Source organism: Passer montanus, unplaced genomic scaffold, assembly GCF_014805655.1.
Source record: "Passer montanus isolate IOZ18808 unplaced genomic scaffold, ASM1480565v1 scaffold265, whole genome shotgun sequence".
Classification (NCBI taxonomy): domain Eukaryota; kingdom Metazoa; phylum Chordata; class Aves; order Passeriformes; family Passeridae; genus Passer; species Passer montanus.
Window position 1 is genome coordinate 81,174 of NW_024367317.1, and position 18,899 is coordinate 100,072.

The following is an 18,899-nucleotide window of genomic DNA, read 5'->3' on the forward strand; positions in this document are numbered from 1 at the left end:
CTGAGGGTTTATCAGGAGGGTGCTGTGGTCCCAAGCAGGATGCAGTGCAGGCTGGATGCATCTGGCAGGTACCCAACATGTTCCACTGTCTGTTGAAACATCTGCATATCCCCAGCCCCAGGTAATGAGATCCCAGGGACCCCCCCATGTACTGGTAAGGAGGTCTCATACCATTACCTTGAGTTTGGGCAGCTGAACATCACATGGCTGCATTGATAAGAAGTGATTTAGCATAACTGGGTTCTGGGATATTCCTAATACTGTTGAGTGATTTAATGTGTATATAGCATTAGCTACTCTGCTCTGTGGGGCCTCACCACATACCCCCTTTTGTTTATTAAGTATACCTTTTAAGGCACCATGTGCTCTTTCCACTGTTGCTTGTCCAGTTGGTAAATGAGGGATGCTGGTTTGGTGTGATACACCCAGAGCTGTAGAAATTGTCTGGTTTTCTGTGAAGTGTATGCAGGCCCATTTTCAGTTTTGATGCTTTGAGGAATGCTCAAGGCTGCAAAAGCTGATTGCCAGTGTGCTTCCCACCCTCTTTCCCCTGTGTGTACTGTAGCTCACATTGATGAGGAAAAGGTGTCAATTGAGACATGGGTGTATTTTAAACGGCCAAATTCAGGGATGTGTGTGACATCACTTTGCCAGATTTGCAAAGCACGCAGTCCATGAGAGTTCACTCTCATCTGCAATGGTGCAGAGTGACCTTGACATCATAGATGCTAACAATATTACAAGCCTCTGTGTTTGACAGCTGAAATTGCCACTGTAAAGCTTGAGCACCTTGGTGGAAAAAAACTGTGCAGTGCCTTTGCTTGTGCCAGCATGTCTGGCTGTGGTGCTGTCCAAGCAGGGCCAGCTAGCAGATCTGCTCTGGCGTTGCCCTCTGTGATAAAACCTGGTAAATTTGTGTGGCTCCTGATGTGTAGGCTGTGGTACAAGTAGGTCCTGGCCTGGATGATTAGACAAAGGAATATTAGCAATTTAAACAGTTGCACATTATCAATCTCTTTTAGTAGTGCTCAGTCTAATCTTTGTGCAATCTCAGCCACATATGCAGGATCAGTTACAACATTTAGGGAAGTGTGGGGAAAATGTTGAAAAGCCACAGTTACAGTTCTACTGTAGTAGTTCTACTATTTGAGGTGAACCATTCTCATGTCCCTCCAACATTTGCCACTCACCCTCCTCTATCCATGTCACAATGGCCTTTCCTGTTTTCCCAGAGCCACCAGTAAACACCATAACACCCTTCAGAGGTGTTCAGCTATTCAGGGGTTTTAGAGAGAGTGTAGTTTCATCACCTAACTTTAGCAATCTATGGCTTGGTAAATAGTGTGTGATTTGTCCAGTAAAGTTTTGAAGGGCACATTGCAAGGCTGTGCAGTTAGCAAGACTCCACTCAAATTCCTCTTGTTTTATGGGAATAATAATTTGTGCAGGGCCTTTTGCATTCAATTGCAGACACCTGTGACGGCATTTAATGGTTGTCTGTGCAATTAGCTCAAAGATGGTAGGTGCATCCTTTTTGGTCGGTGAGGTAAAAACACCCACTCTAGAATGTGCAAAGGGTCAGGCCAGTGTGTGTTCCACTTCCCAATATATGTCAGTAATATATGTCAGTAATATGTCAATGATGACAAAGAATGTGGTGATACACACCTCTGTGGTGTGGACCTGTTTGTTTGTGATAGCTTGCTCTACTATTTCAAGGGCAGCTTTTGTGTCTGGGGTTAGTTTTGTGGGGAAAGTTGATTTGGGATTCCCTTTCAGGAGGTCAAATAAGGATGTTAATTGTGAACTGGTTATTCCCAGGTATGATCTTACCCAGTTAATAGTACCCAAAAGTTTCTGTGTATCATTTAAACTCTCAGCCTTGGTTGAAAATTGAATTGGTTGTGGCTGTATTGTTTTGTTCATTATTTTAAGTCTCAAATATTTCCAGGGTGCTTGTTGCACTTTCTCTGGCGCCACCTGCAGCCCAAATGATTTTAATGCTTGCAGCAGATTGGGCTGAATCTGTGCGAGTTCTCCTTTTGTTTGGGTTGCAACCAAAATACCATCCATGTAGTGATAACAGTATGCCCTGGGTACTGTTCTGTCACGGATGAGAGTGCCTGTGCAAGGTACCACTGACAGATACTGGGACTGTTCTGCAATCCTTGTGGAAGAACAAAGCAAACTTTGGGGTATTGTCTGTGTGCAATGGAATAGTGAAAAAACAATCTTTAGGTCTACAATCAGGATGTCCCAGGAGGCAGGTATTGTAGAGAAAGGCCTACCAGCTTGCAAAACCCCCATGCCCTCCATCACCAAATTCATTCTTCTCAGGTCACACAGCAACCTCCATTTACCAGATTTCTTTTTTACACCAAATACAACTGTGTTCCAAGGGCTCATATATGGCTCTATGTGTCCTTGAGCCAGCTGTTCTTTTAGTAATGATTTTAGGGCATCTAGCTTTTCTTTCTCAAGGGGCCACTGTGGTATCCACACGGGCTGAGTTATGGCTCCACTGTGGCTCCACATAGCCATTTTTGAGCTGGTGTGGAGCACCTTATGCTCATCAACACAGTGGATCCTGTTAAAAATCCATCCCCACCTGAACTCCCCATGCAGACAGAACGTTTTCCCCCCCACAGGTTCAGTGGTGCCGCAGTGATGTATGGCTGGATTGTCACTTTTTGGCCCTTGGGATTCTTTATCAACAGAGGATTGCTGCTTAAGCAGCTCTGTGAGAGCTCTCCTAAGCCAGCAATGGCAGATCCTGAAGTTGTAGTAGGCCACGAGTTGGCAGAGATGACGGTGATGTCTGCTCCCGTGTCCACCATCCCACTGACCTTTATCTGTGAGGGCTTTGCCTTGGGCATTGTCACAGTACAAGCCATGTTGGGTCTTTGGTTACTCACAACCTGAGTCCAGTTCACGTGGGTGGATCTGAAGCCCTGATCTCCTTGCTTTTTAGAATCTATTTTGAGGATATAAGACTTATAAGGGACAAGCTGAGCAATTCTAGTTTTTACGGGAATGGTCACTGGTGGAGTAGGGGTGGAAACTATTGCATCTATTTGTCCAGCAAAACTTGTATCAGTAACACTAGGGTACACAATTATACCTTGCATTGTGGTACTGAACTTTCCAATTAACAATGCACTCAACCCTTCCACAATCGGTCCCCAAGCCTTGAGAGGGACTGTAGGCAAGCCTTGAGAGGGACTGTAGGAATGTGCTCCCTGTTGACGGAGTGACAAAATTATCCTTTGTCTCCATAAAAAGGAAAAAATCCCAGAAGTTTCTCTTGTCAATCAGGTAAAAAGATGCCTCATAGGACTTTGAGGACTTCATCTCAAACTTAAGGATAGCCAATTGGACAGAAGCCAAAAAGTCCCGCCTAAGCAATTTACTAGAACAAGAAGAGAGCAAAGAAGCTAATCACTTTTGTGAGGTGTTCTACCAGGAGCAAGAACCTCTTGCCCTGGCTCAGTTTTTCTCTGTAAACAGCTTTGCTATTTTACCTTTATTAAAACTTTTCTGTTTCCAACACTGCCACTGCTGATTTTATGCCATCTGAGGTGCCTATCTCAGGTGTGATATAAATCTCCAAGAGCTTATAAGACTTAGCTCGAAAAGATCCTTATATCAAGGGACCCTGTGTAGCTGTGAAGTGCATATAATTATTGTGACAGAGGTGGACACATCCACTCCAGCTGCTCCTCGAGTCCTTCTTGCTTGCTGATCACATAGGCTCATGCCAGGGGCTGGGAAATTACTCGTGTCATCGCATGATTTCTGTCCACGCTAGGTATCCTGTTTCCCTGGTCCTTGAGAAATTGCCCATTAGCATGAACCTTTGACTTGCATACCTTGGTTATATGTCCGGTCCTACCACACTGGCTGCAGCTGGTATATGCTCTGTTCTGTCCTTGAAATGTCCCCTGTATTGCCAGCCAGGGTCTATGTACAAATCACGAATGGGACAGGACTGCTGGGAACGTGTCTTGAGCTGTTTTATTTTCCAGCATCAGTCTCATTACATGGTTATGACAATGGGAAGATGCCAGCAACTCACATCAGCAGACAAAGAACTTAATGTTACAACTTACTTTAAAAGTTTTTTGACCAATCACACGAAGCAAAGGCATAATGACAGTAGTTCTATCCAACCACTATAAACACAACCTTTGGTTAAAACAATTGCTTGCTTGTTGCAAATACAATACCTACTTGTAAGCATTAAAATATGATGCACAGAGCTCCGTTATTAAGCTTAGAACTTTCTAACGTCTCACTAGACAGACTTTTCTGTAGCTTCAGGAGTTATTCTAGCCAAGCGTTAATACACAGACCATTGTTCTATTTGTCCTTACTTTTCTACTTAAATAATTTTTCTGCTGACAAATCTTATGGCTACTGCTTAGCTCCAATTGCAGTTCTGCTGTCTTTGAGGCCTGCCTTTCACAGCTTTCCCAAAACCATCTGATTTTAAGGATTCCCACACACTGTGGGAAGGACTTTTGGGGACAGCTTCCTCTCAGGTGGCCTTGCCAGCCGCACCAGGAGCATTGAGGTGCTACCCTTGCAGCTGCTGTTATAGAATCTGCTAACACAGTCATGTTATGGAAATTGGATCCAAGCTTAGCACAGGCATTTATCAGGTCATTTAGTGATGGGTTCTCATGAGGTAACAGTTCTATCACCCTCCAGCAGTCCTCGTTGGTGTTGTTTCTTGCCAGCTGTAAAATTAGCTGATTTCTGCTCTAACAATTTATTTTTCCAGTGCATCTTGCAATCTCTGTATGATTTTTAGGTACGGGTCTTTGACTCCTCGTCTTATCTTTAAGTATGTTTGGGTCGGGTTTGTCACGTTAGCTACTTTGAACAGTTCTTGCAGACCCAATTCCTTCACTTGTGCCAGTATTTGTGGGTGTAGCCTGCCTTGGAGCCTTGTATCATCCACTGGCGTGAGACCCAGAAGCTGAGGGATCCCTGCCCCATAATGTGGGTCCTCCCGTGGAAGCTTTAGATTTTTTAACCCCTGGTTTTCAGCACTGATCTTCCATGCTGATTCAAAGAGCATATATTGGACAGTCATAAATACCAGTTTTGCTAGTTGCTTTATATCAAAGGGAGTTACCTCCTTGGTGGTAAGAATTGTAGCATATTAGCAACTGCAGTAGAACCCAAACCATGCTTGGCCACAAGCTGGATCCTGGCACCCCCTTCCTGCCCCATGTCCTGGTTTGGAGACAAACTCTAGAAGAAAAATGCTCTAAAATGGGTGTTTTTCTCTAAAGAGAGAGGGCTTCAATAACTGTCCTTTCTTCTCCCAAGGAGAGAAATGAATACTGGGGATGAAATAAAAGAAATTATAAAAAAAACCCCAAAAAACCCCAAAAAAACCCCAAACAAACAAACAAACAAACAAAACCCACAAACAAAAAACCCCAAAACCAAAAAAAAACCCAGAAAAACTGTTTATTAACAACAACAACAACAACAAAAGTGCCCACAAAGCACATAAAAAGAAGGAAAAAATAAAATAAAATAAGAAAAAAAAAGAATAAATTTGAACCTTACACCACACTTCCACCTCGCCAGGCAGCCGAGAGGCAAAGATGCCCTCTTTGTCTGTGGGGATGGGAGGAGAAAAGAGTTCACAGCAGCTGGGACCCTGTTGGATTTTCTGACGTGGGTCTTCTCCTTGCACAGCCAAGGTTGGTGGTGGATTTTAATGTCCTTTATTGTGTTGGTTCAGCTCCTGCAAGGTCTCGGGTTCGGGGCAGTCCTGCCGGCTCCCTGGACAGGCCAAATAAAAAAAAAAAGAAGTCAAAACAGTTCAAAGAGAAAGGAGAAATAAATCTCCGAGAGGATTTTTACAGCCCTGACAGAGCCTCCAGGCTAGGAGAAGTGAAAAAACCTTTTTGCTTCACACTAGCAAGAAATCCCCAAACCAATCCAACAGAATAACAAAGTAGGGCCCGAAGCACACAGAGCGAGCATTTTGAAGCTACAGCACTCGATTTCTGGGCATAAAGCAGATGATTAGGGAATAAAGTGTTGAGAGTTTTTTGCAGGACAATGGACATGTGCAACATATGCACAATCCAGCCTTCACAGAAACTGAGTGAGGTCACCATGCCCTTGAAGGACACAGAAGGAGAAGAACACGCTCAGAAGCAGACAGTTCAGGATGCAGAGGCAGACAAGAAAACTGCAGCAAGACATTTGAAGAAAGACTAACTAAAATTAACTGAAATATTAAAATGCGTGCGTAGAAGGATTTAAGCAATCATGTATTAGCTTGAGGTGTGAACAATAGAAAACAGTACAAGTACAGCTTGCTTTTTGCAATAAATCAGCTTCACTTGATCATATTGATCATGGTGTGATGTCCACAATAAAGCATCATTGTAAAATCACCCCAAGACACCCCCACTGCTGCTAGCCCAGCCCCACCGCATCTCCAGGATGCTGGCAGCCATGCTCTGGTTCCTCCTGGCATTCCAGGTCTGGGTATCCAATATCCCATCATCCATGGCATCTTTGGCTCCATCCAGCCCTGCTCACTCCAAAGGGTTCTTGTCCAGGTACCCCATGGCCACACACAGGGAAACCCCAGGCTGGGCTCTGTCACTGCACAGGAATCACAGGGCGTGCTGAGCTGGGGGGACACAAAGGCTGGGGGTTCCAGAGGGACTCATGGACCAAGGAAAGGGAAATGGAGTGATGAAAGGAATGCACACAGGACGATAAATGTGGCTGGAACCCGTGTACAAACAGATAAAAAGGACTACAGTGGGGTTGTGGTTATGCAGCAAGAAGCAATAGCACATACCCAAGTAAAAAAATTCAGGGGAAGGTCACCTTTAATAACAAAGCATTCAATGAATACCACCAGGGACCCCTTTAGTCGACCCTCAAGGACCATAAAATTACTTCCATAGGCGACAAATGCATGGAAATGACTTTCAGGAAACTGACATTTCTGTATTAGCTAGGAGACACATGGTAATGAATATGTATGATTGTGATGCACAAATATCTTTCTGTAAAATGTCGCCTCAAACACAGAATAAGGAGAGATCTTGCATGTGTCCTGCACACGATACCTGCTCTCTAATGTTTCAAGTTGTGTTAGAAGTTTATCTTCCAGCAGATTTCAGTATCAGTGAAAGCTGGGAAAGCCAGGAAGGGTATTTGGGGATCCGAGGGTGTGAAAAATGAGGTTCACTTTTCTGGTAAAATTTAATAAGTTTAATAAAAAGGCAGTAGGAGACAGAAATAAAGCAAAGGGTTAAAAATGTCCAGGTGCTTGGCACTTAGCCAAGACCACACTGTTATCCTCTGAGAGACCTCTTAAATACCCTTTCCATTACATCATCCTGTTGCATATTCATAGATCCTTATGTATATTCATATTTTCCCACTAGCTACTTTACATATTCCTGGACGTATTTTTCATGGCCCCTCCCTGGGTCGGCCTTTTTAGAGCATGTGTGTTTCTTGGCTGTGATTTTTGTCCGTTCTCTTTACCACTTCCAGTCTGGGTCTTGGTCCATATTTTCTTCACACAGCAGATGCTGATAGTTGGCATTTCAATAGCAGGGTCCTCATTTCACATTCACTGGATGTTATCCCGACCAGACAGTTCACTCATAGCTATATCACCACCATTATTACTGTGTCTAAGTTTTTGTTAATAGCAGAAATAAAGGCAAAGTTATTTTAACATTATACATATAGCATTCATCTTCATATTGTGAAAAGCCAACAATATAACATGTATTTATAACACAGGGTCAAAGGTGGGTGCAAGACCTCCCAGTGCCAAGGGAATGGGGGTCCCAGGCTGGGGAGAGCAGGGAGGGAGCTCCAGAGGGTCCCTGGTGTTGAGGAAAGAGAGGTTATGTGGGCTAAGAAAGGCAGGAATGGGGGTCCATGGGCTCCCAGGGTCAAGGAAAGAGGGGCTATGGGGTCTGGGAGCGACGGGGTACCGGGATGCAGCTGGGTGTCGGTGTTGTGGAGTGGGGAGCTCAGACGGGCCCTGGTACGGGGAAAGGGAGCGCAGGGGGGTCCCAGTGCCCGGGAGCGGGTTCGGGGGACCCTGGGCCGGGGGTCCCGCTCACCCCGCGCCATCTCTCCCCGCAGAGCGCCCCCGGCCCCGCGATCGGCGCCGCCGCTGCCTCTCCGCCAATGGAAGGCCGCGAGTGCAGTGATGTCACCGGTCGCTGGGCAGATCGGCGGGAGCGCGGCGGGGAAGGGTCGGGGGCGGGAGGGGCGAGGGGTGACATCGAGGAAAAGGTCACCGGCCGGGCACCAGCGAAAAGCCGCTGAATGTTAAGCGACAGCGCGACAAGGTTCAGTCTGCTACTTACAGACAGTTAAGGCAGACCGAGGGAAAAAGGATAAAAACCAAAAAGGATAAAAACCAACAAAATCCAGTTAATCAAAACAGAAATTAACTGTCTGCGTGTCTGTGTCTGTGTGTCTGTGTCTCTGTCTGTGTGTGTCTGTGTGTATTTAGGTGCGTTGACGAAGGATAGAAAGGACAAGGATAAAAAGGAACGCAGCCTAAAAGCTTAACAGCGCTCAAACTGAACAGTGCTTATGCCTTAACACTTTAACAAAGGAATAAAACTTAATATTATTTAACTTAACATATAACTTAAAGTAAACTTACTTGCAGGCCTAACTTAGATATCTAAGGTACTTAAATGACTACGATAGCATCGTTTCTCCCAGATTTGCTGTGGCATATGTGCACAAAAAAGCACACAGCCACAAAGAGCCGGTGCAAGGTACCAGTGAAAAATTCCTCTCCAAGCACAGCTCCAAGGGGCTCCTTTTTTAGAGAGCCCCAAGGGATGGCCTTTATCACAACAAGCCTTCATCCTGGCCTCATTTTGGGTTGGCAGCTTTCTTTCAAAGTGTGAGAACAAGGATTTTGTCCAATTAAGGCAAGAAAAGCAGTTTCCAAGGCTGTTCATAAAGAAATCAGGTGCTCCTTACACAGCAGCACTGCCTGGAAGCACATTGTTTCTGACAAGCTCAAGAAGAGCTGGGCCCAGGTGAGGCTCATCAGGGCTAAGGGCTAATGAACATTTCTTAGACCATGGTGCAGCCTGGAAAAGGCATGGGGCAAATCCACCACTACAGGGAATCCCTGGGGATTTACCTGGATCCCCCTGGGAAACTCCCTGGGAATGCATGGGATCCCTCTGGATCTTCCTGGGACTCTTCCCATGACCCCAGTTAGAGTGTACACACAATTCTTGTGTCTTCCATTTCCAGTGCCTGCTTTCCCAGTGTGCCCCATACTGCTATTCCCCATTCCTGATGTCTCTCATTTCCAGTGTTCTCCATTCCGAGTTCCCCATTCCTGGTGGGCCCTGTTACCAATGTTCCTCATTCCCGGTGCCCCTCATTCCTGGTGTCCCCCTGCTTGTGGTGGTCCTGGTGCCATGGCTGCATCCCAGTGTCTCCCAGTTCTAGGAGTCCACTATTCCTGCTGTCCCCTGTTCCCGGTGTCCTTCATTCCCAGTGTCCCCCACTCCTGCCACTTCCAGTCCAGATCCTGTGGAATTCCTGGCAGTGGGTCTTCTCTCCAAACCCTCCTCATCTCCAGAGCCACAAACTCAACTTTTGTTCTCTTTGTGCTCAGGAGCTTTCCCTCCAACAGCCCCTGGGTATGGGCATCTCAGGGATCACCTTGGGGTCACCTCAGGGACACCTCATAGTCCTGGTCATGGTTGTCCCTAGGTCTTGATCACCTCATGGTCATGTCCTGGTCATCTCAAGGTCATCTACTGGTCACAATCATCTCATGGTCCTGGTCCTGTCATGGTCATAGTCGGGGTCATCTCATGGCCATGGTTGTCTCATGGTCACAACCATGTCATGGTCACAGTCAAGGACATGTCGTGGTCAACTCTTGGTCACCGTCATCTCAGATCTCATGTCAGCCAGCTGATTGACATCTCTGTTGATTTCCATCACCGAGGCACCATGACACAAGCTCACAGCTGGTCCCTGATGAGGATGGAGTAGATCCCAAGGGTTGGTGCCGTATTTCCAGCAGATGAACGTGGATGGACTGGAGCTGGGCTGCAAGGATCTCGACACTGTGCTGTGGTCCCGCTATTACAATTTTTAGAGATGCCTCTCTCTGAATTCAAGTCCAAATGAGACCAAGTTAATAGTATGGATTTTATTTAATAGTAAATGAGAGAGAGAAAGAAAGAGAAGAAACAGAAAAAGAGCTGGGTGGAAAAAAAGAGAGTGACAGAAAAAGTATCACCACTCTGTGGATCCAAACAGCATCCCATTGGGCCTGTAACAAGTGAGAGGGGAGAGCTTAGACAAGTGTCTGCCTTTGTCCAGGTTTCTGGCAGTAGGCAGCAACTTCATTGAGGCAGCCAGCACCCAAAAACACACTTGCTCTCAAGTTCTGAATAATGACCAATCAGTCCCATTACAATTTGAATTATTTATTTAGTAGACAAAAGGGAAAAACCAGACATGAGACTTTGAGAGGCTTACTACACAGATAAACTAAATAAACAATTAGTAGGTTCATAAGACAATGCATGATAATAAAGGTACCTGTGTTACAGCTAGAGAAGAATAGCAGAGATTAGGAGCCAATGTCACTTACCAACAAGTGACACTGGGGTGCAGAAGTCTCCTTCATCCCAATCCTCAGCTGGGAAGTAAACACAGCTTGATGTCGAGGAGAACTCTCCACACACTCAGAGAATGTATGAGAGATTTCTGGTTTTATGAAAATTGCAGTGCTCTTGTGCAAGGCCTTAAAAGGTGTCCCCTGTGTGTGGCTTTCCTGGGGTGGGGGGGTTTTTACTACTGAGCAGTTTTGTGTAACAGAGGCTGGGTGCTCACCGCTGCTGACCAGAGGTTATATCACACCCCTAAAATTCCCCACTTGGCCCCTTGGCTGGGGGGTGTGTGCAAGCCTGGCCTCGGCAGATGAGCCTGTGGGCCATGGCCTCCCCCACCCCAAACCCACCCAGAGATGATTTTCAGGACAGCTGCTGGCTTTGGTTTTCTGGGGGTTACTTTCCTCTCCCTCAGCCTTGTTTATTTCTCTCTAAACATGAGATAACTGAACAACAGTGTCACCTTTGTCCATCTCAGGCCCCCACCTTCCCTCTCCCCACATTCCCCTCCCGGGGGCTCAGGCGGGATCCAGGGGGGCAGCGCTGCGATCTGCGGATTTGCCTGGCAACTGATGACTCGGCGGCAGAGCGTTCCCTGATTGGCTGATGGCTGTCGGGGTGCTGCAGCCGTGGGTAGGGGGCAGGGTGGGATCGTGGGCTGATGGGTCTGGGGGCGCGGGGTGGTGCGCATACCCAGACCCATCACGACTCGCATAACAGAAAGATTTTGATCCCCTCCACAGCCCCCTCAGGATGATCCCCAAACCCCCTCAAAGCCTCCCAGTCACCCAGTTTGGCCCCGCCAGTGTCGCCGGGGGTGCAGAGGAGCCGATGACACAGATTTGTGGGTGCCAGGACCCCTACAAACTCCTTTACTGCTGCTCCAAAGCCCCCCCAAAATCCAAGGAACCAGATCTCCAGTCTGAGGGTGTGCGGGAGGTTCAGGGGGCACTGGTGGGGTGCAGTGGGGATGGGGTGGGGGTCACCGCGACACAGCGGGATTGGGGATGGGGGCTCTGGTCTGGGCCAGAGCTGAGAGTGAGGGGCTGAGGTTGCAGCAGGAGCAGAGGAGCCCTGTGGGGAGAGAAAAGGGGGTGACACTGGGAGGCAGGGGTCCCATTCCTGGGGTGGGGGCACATCCAACATGTCCATGGCCCCTCTGGCAGCCCTGAGGGGGACCCCAACCCACTCAGGACAGCAGGGACATGGCCATCACCGGCAGCCTGGGAAACGTGGCACCCTGAAACACAGAGACGCCTCCATGAGTGCTGAGGACTCCATGAGGACCACGCACCCCGAATGTCCCCTCACCTTCTCCTGCAGGTACAAGCTGAGCCCCAGCGCCAGGAAGATGAACCCCAACACAAAGCCCCCGACCCCCTCGGCATCTTGCACTGTCCAGTGATAGCTGTGGGGTGCAAGGGGGTCAGGATGGGGCTTCACAAACCCCCCAGGATCCCCCAAACCACCTTTCAGCCCACCCCAGGACCCTTAAAACCAGCTCACAGCCCCACAATAGCCTGCAAGACCCCCTAACTCTCCCAGTTACCCCCAGGACCCTACAGGACTCTCCAAACATTCTCTCAGCCTCCCCCTAAAACCCCCAAACCACTCCATGGTCCTCCCAAAGGACTCTCCAAAGCCCCACATGTCACCCAGAATAGCCCTAAACCCCCTCCCAACTCCTCCAGGACCATCCCAGGACCTTTCTCATAGACCAACATCCCTATCCAGCACCTTCCAAACCCCCTCCCAGGTTCCCCCAGGCCCCCAAAACTCCCTCAAACCCCCACCAAACATCACAGCTTTCCCAGGACCACCCCAAACACCCACCTTGCAGGGGGGAAAGTCAGTATGGGGGAGTCAGAGCAGGGATCCTCCCTCTCTCTCTCCCCAGCACTCTGGGGACTGGGCTGTACCCCAGTGCCAGCTCAGGGGGTGCTCCAGGCTGGGCATCCTGTGCTCCTTGGGGACCACGTCGGTGGCATCAAGTGCCCCCTGAGCTCCCACCCGCCCTGGAACCACCTCAGCCGCACCTGGGCAGGGTGAAAATGCATCGAGGAGCAGAGCAGGCAGCCGGGGACGAGCTGGGAGCTCGAGGGCACCAGGGAAATGGACATGCTGGGAGGCACAGAGAAAGCATGGAGACTGGATGGACTGAGAAGGCACTGGGAGAGAAGGGAGTGGAGTGGGGAGACACTGGAAATGGGCTGGAAAAGGCTGGGAGGGAATGGAACTGGGCTGGGAGGCTGCAGATCCCAGGGCCTGGACGCTGTGGGTCTGCCTGGCAACTAATGAGTTGCTCTGGTTGGGCCTGGGGCTGGGAGCTCGATGGCATGGCTGAGATGGGCAAGAGGGGAACAATAAGAAAGAGGGGACAGATTGGAATTGACTGGGATGGACGGGGAGAGCCCCGGGGAAGCACTGGAAAAGAGGGGACAGATTGTGAATGGGGCAATAGACCATGGGGATGGGGACAGAGAGGGGCGGGGCGTTCAAAGCAGGCACGGAGAGGGGACAGGAGACCTCGGGGACGGGCACGAGGAGGGTTGAGGTGTTGTAGGACATTCCCAGGAAGGTCTTGAGGGGCTCCAGGGTACTTCCCAAGGGAAAGGCCGAGGGGACATGCTCTGCCCCACGCTCACCTCTCTGATTCAGGAGGAATGAGGCGAGCCCCCATAGCTGTACTGACACTGGGCACTGCAGCCCCAAACTCCAGCTGGCTCTTACAGCTCCCAGCAACTCGCTCCCAAAGGGAATGTTCCCTGTAGTGCCCCACCTCTCTGTCCAAGTGCATGTACTGTCACCAGCTAAGGCTGTCATGAACCTCACCTGGTCTGTGAGGTTCAGGAAGTGGCTAAATCTTTCTATTCTGACCATAAAGGTGAGTCTTGCTCGGTTAGCACACCTGTTATGTCTGGTGTTCTATTGCAGCTTCCACAAATAGGAACTCCTAAATCTGCTTGTTTTATCTTTTGTTCCATGCACTCCTTCTGAAAAATGCATTGAAATAGAAAGCCATCATCTTATATTTTAACCAAGATTCTAACCAATATTTTGAAGTTATCACTTATTTTGCTGCTGATTTACCAGATTTTCAGTCAAATAGAAAAATGCAATGCATTTCACACTGAACTTGGTGAAATCAATTTCTACAAGGTTCCTAGGCATCTAAAAGCAAACCTGAGTTAGGCATAACCATCTCCTTTTGTACTTGCCCCTAATGCTTGAGCTGGGAATGACTGAGGGTCGTGCTGAGGGGTGTGCTGGGTGTTGGGGGGTTGTGGAGGAGGGTGACCCCAGCCAGATGCCAGGTTCTCCCAAAATCATTCTTCTGGAGGATTTTGTGAACAGCTGGCTAGTTGACAAAGGTCACACTGATATAATACCATTATTTAAGGAAGAAGGAGACAGGTATAGGAGCCAGCAGTCAGTATCTAAATCAGGCAAGGGCACTGTGCCCTTGGTGCAACATCAGGATGGGGGAGAGGATCCTTAGTTAGAAATATGAAGTAAAGATGAGAACAGCTGCAACATAGTAGTCGCAAGAATGCTAAGGTAGGTGTAGTTAGCTGATAAGTAACTAACCAATAATGAGCTCGCCTTTTGCAATATGTATTAGCCTCATTAACACCAATATAAATGTGTGTGCCTATCAATAAAGTTCTGAGATTTGCTGATCACTCATATTGAGTGCCGCATTTCTTCCGCCGCTTACCACACATTCTGTCACTCCTCCCCTCACCTGGACAAGGGAGAAAAAATAGTGTGCATTCCAGTGTTGAGATGGGGTTTGAGTTTGTGGTTGGGATATGTGGGGTGATAGAGGAGCATGAATTGGGCTTTGAAAGGCTGTGGGAAACTTCGAGGCATCAGCAAATCCTAAGGTAACCACAGACTGGTGTTTGAAGCAGCAACCAGTGAGGGCAGGAAGACATCAGTAAATCTTGGGACATCCTGTAGTCAGAGAGAGTTTGGGGAGCAGCAGATGGTTAAAGTGTGCAGAGAAGCAGCAGAAACATCGGGCAGTGTAGGACAGTCTGTGGCAGGGACAACCAAGGGCCTTGGTGGGGCTGGGCACCCCCACATTTTCCAGCTGTAACGAGTACCTCTGACTTCCTGCTTTACCAGAACCCAGGACAGTGTTCTTTTCTGGTCCTGGCCTCTCTGGGCTCTTCAGTGATGGCCCTCAGTGGGGGCAGTCAGACCCTCAGAGTCTTGGGGGTTTTGACAGACTTTGACTCCTCAGGAGTTTCAGCCTCCCAAAAGTGCAGTTCAGGGATTTGGCACCATTGGGTGCAGGAACATGCTGAGTGCCTGACCAAGCCTCAGCTCTGGGTATGATTTCCTCAGTTCCCCAGTCCTTGTGCAATTAACTGAGTGCTGTCAAAGTGAAAAGACCATGAAATTAAATAACAAGAAAGCATTTTTCTAGTTTTTCTGCCTACAGAACACACAGTATCCAGAGCTTCTTATTGAGGCATTTCTTAAGCATGAGCATAGAGCAGAAGACCAGAACTGTGAGGAATTTTTAGTGTACCCCTTCAGGTGAATTGAACACATGCTTTTGCTAAAATACAAACCCAAAAAAGCTCCCCCCACAGAGCTTTGGGCAGAATCCCACTGCCATAAGCTGTTCTCCTAGGACTCTGCACAGATGTGTCCAGAACTGATCTCTCACAAACAGCTGCACCAGCTCAAGGCACCTAAGCCCAGCCTTGGGCCCAGCCCCAAGCCCAGCTCTGCCACCTGAGATGGCACTCCCATTCCAGGATGAACTGGACAATGTTGTGGTTGTTCTTTATCACCAAGAGGATCTTTACTCCCTTACAATCCTTCAGTCTGACAGGAAAGATGTCATTTATAAACAACTCAATAGATGGTGCAATTTATTTTTCTTATCTTCTCCATAGGCAGGGAGGGTGAGTTTGGTTCCCATCTTTACTGCATGGCTCAGAAAGTCACAAGACCTCTAGTTACAAGACCTTTTAAAGATTTATTAACTAATAAAACACTGCTAACAGGGATATTTATGCTTTTGACCTAATCTTTAAATATTTTGTCTTATGCACTCATGGCTACAGTGTAAGCTTTCTTAGTTAATCATGTTATGACACACAAACTTACAGTACATTTTAAACTTCTTGTTACCTTTGTAACTGCTTTTATTTTTCCTCTATCCTAAACTCCAAAACTATAAACTTTCTTCTACTTTGCTTAACGTGTCTCTGCTTTAAACTACAAATCTACATTCTTGCTTCTAGCACCCAAGTTTTGGAAGCCGTTTCTAAGGTCTCAAATCCTGTGTTTAATTCTGTCCTAAGCTTTGTCTTACAGGCCCAGAGTTCTGACATTTCCCTGCATTTCAGATTCCAACAAGGAGGAGTGGGTGTTAATGTCTTCAAAATGCGTCTTAATGTCTCTACCAACCCCAGGCCAACAGAACCCAAACAGTTTGACCCAGACAGTTTGAACTCCTGACCTTTAAGGTAACAAGAGATTTGCACAAAGCCCATTGCAGAGCCTAAACAGCCGGGACTTCTGAACACTGAGGGAAAATGGTGATACCTGCTCAAGGGAGGATACGTGGTAGGTGGTTCAGGAAGGCTCTACCATCCTGGTACCGCAGCCACGGGAAAAGGAAGAGGGCAACATGCGGGACTTTAGGATTAAAGGGGGCTTTGTCCTCTAAAACTGAGAGAGAGACACCCCACGGGAACATGTCCCAGTGGACTCTCTCCCTTTGTTCTAATAAAGTTGTAGGACTCCTCTGTCTCCTTCTGGACACTGGCTTCTTGTAGTGTGGCTTCCCTGCCCAAGCTTCTGGCATTGATAGTTACAGCCTGTTTAAGCCTTTCCTCAGCTAGGCCTTCCCCATTCCAGGTTATTCCTTGGTCCTAAACTACCACTACTGAGCACTTAAAACCAGAATTTGCCCTTCAGGTGTCCTGGCACACCCTGCTGCTGAGGCCTGAAAGACAGGCTGGAAATGAATCCTCACAGACCGATGTCTGTAGGGCAGGTATTTGTTTATTGCAGCGCTGGTGCTGAGGGGGATTTCTCCTCCTAACTCACCCACCCTTGTCAAGTGCAGCAGTATATTTGTATAGTGAATATTGCTTAGCATCACTGTGTCACAACATCATCATATACCTGCTGGAACTAATTTACACAGTGTGATCTCATGGTTATTAGATAGTTCTTCTGCACTGCCCTTGCACCTCCCCAATCCAGGGGTATTCAGGGGTCTTTAATGAAGGCTTCCAAGGTCTTCTTTGCACCTGAGCTTTTCAAGTTTGTCTTCAGATCATGCACAGTTATGATGTTCCTTGGTCTGTCTGGTCTTAACCAGCTTAAGTTCTTTGTTTTGTGGCTAATTGGCTTTGTACTTGTCATTTTTTTTTCATTAGTACTATACCCATTTATCTCTAAAGCTATCCACCTGGTGAGTTTTTTCTTCTTTTTTTCATCTATTCAGCATTAAGCAACTAGTGACCTATATACTAGCCACTAGACAGTATAAGAAGTTGTTTATGTTGGGTTATATAGATACAAAAAGCTATGATTCAGGTTACATAGGTACAAAAAGCTATGATTCAGGTTACACAGGTATCAGATTGTATAGATATATACAAAAAGTCATGGTTTAGGTTATATTGATACCAGGTTATATAGATATATCAGGTTATATTGATCTCTTATAACTCAAGCTATATAATCAGCTTGTAACTTAGATCAAAGTTACACAGGCATCAACACCCAGATCTCATCCCCCAGCACTGTGAGCAGCTCCCTGGCTGCGAGCTGCTCCTGGCAGGCAGCAGAGTCCCTGCCCTGGCACACAGAGCTGTGACACAGGGATCCCATTCTGCAGGGCAGGCCTGAGCACCCCTGGCTGCACAGTTATTCCAAACTGCCCCCCTGTCATCGCAGGCCGTTCCCCAGGTAAGTATTAGCATTGACTCCATGATTGCAGAAGGCTGATCAATTGCTTTATTCTACTATATTATACTATGCTTCTTGATAAACTCATCACCCTTACAGACAGTCTGATACAGACAGATCCAATTGGTCAATGAATCCAACACTATCACCAGTGGCTAACTAAGAAATCACCCTTTGGTAAACAAATCTCCATAACACATTTGAAATGTGAATAACAACAGGTGCAGCAAGTGAAGATAAGTGTTGGGTCGGCGAGAGAAATGCGGCATGCAATATGAGTGACCAGCAAATCTCAGAACTTCATTGATAGGCACATACATTTATATAGGTGTTAATGAGGCTAATACATATTGCAAAAGGCAAGCTCATTATTGGTTAGTTACTTATCAGCTAACTACGCCTACCTTAGCATTCTTGTGACTACTATGTTGCAGCTGTCCACATATTTTCTTCATATTTCTAACTAAGGATCCTCTCCCCCATCCTGATGTTGCACCAAGGGCACAGTGCCCTTGCCTGATTTAGAGACTGACTGCTGGCTCCTATACCTATCTCCTTTTTCCTTAACTAATGGTATTATATCAGTGTGACCTTTGTCAGCTAGCCAGCTGTTCACAAAATCCTCCACAGATAAGAATTGTTTCTCATTCCTTTCTCTGATCCCACAGCCTTCCCCAGGACGCTGCCTGGGAAAGTTGTGCTTGCTGCTCTCTGCGGAGAGAGCTGCGGCTACACCCCGCAGCAGCCCCCTCCTGCCAGGTGCCCTGGGCTGGGCTGTGCCAGCTTTAGGAGACGCCTCCAGGGCCTGCACTCCCACAGACTCGCGGCGTTCCGCGCTGCAAAACCTTTGTCCTCCCGCGAGCTCTCCGCGCTTTGCCTTTCTCTGCTCCGGCTCCTCCCGGAGCTCCCTGCGCTCCGGTGCCCGACACACAACATCCCATCCACCGACGTTTCTGAGGGAGCCATTTACAACAAGGGGAGCACAGGAGGACTGGGCTCCCCAGTTATTCCCTGTACAGTTGGGACCCCCCTTCCCCGCCAGACCTCCCGTTCCCTCAGACCTCTCCCGCTTTCCCCGCGAAAGGTCCCGCTATGCCCGCCCCGGCCGGCGACCACGGCGACATCCCCAACCCGCCCGGCCCCCCAGGCTGCCCCGACACCTCTCTGGCGTCCACGAGCGACGGGCGAGCCCCGCCGATGGCCCCGATGGCCCCGCGGCCGCCGCTCCGTCCGGCCGGGCCGGGCCGGGCCGTGCCGTGCCCGGGGCGGGTTCCG

The 18,899-nt window shown here is 48.1% G+C and overlaps 1 protein-coding gene across 9 annotated transcripts; it reads right to left on the minus strand.

Moving 5' to 3' along the window:
- Positions 1-9,804: 9,804 nt before the first annotated feature.
- LOC120503662 lies at positions 9,805-18,878 on the minus strand. 9 transcript variants are annotated; one of them, XR_005627808.1, is made up of 4 exons: positions 12,513-14,051; positions 11,991-12,087; positions 10,661-10,753; positions 9,805-10,336 (listed from the first exon to the last, which is right to left on the minus strand). XR_005627808.1 is itself a non-coding variant. In XM_039712378.1 (3 exons), exon 2 carries the CDS (start codon positions 13,557-13,559, stop codon positions 12,543-12,545), a length of 1,017 nt encoding a protein of 338 aa, XP_039568312.1. In that variant the 5' UTR covers positions 13,560-13,672; positions 18,785-18,875; the 3' UTR covers positions 10,377-12,087; positions 12,513-12,542. The 9 variants fall into 9 exon arrangements, 2 of the variants coding, with proteins under 2 accessions (XP_039568312.1, XP_039568311.1); XR_005627806.1 differs by lacking the exon at positions 9,805-10,336 and adding an exon at positions 11,869-11,919 and having other exon boundaries at positions 10,377-11,753; XR_005627803.1 differs by having other exon boundaries at positions 10,661-12,087.
- Between the last annotated feature and the right edge of the window lie 21 nt (positions 18,879-18,899).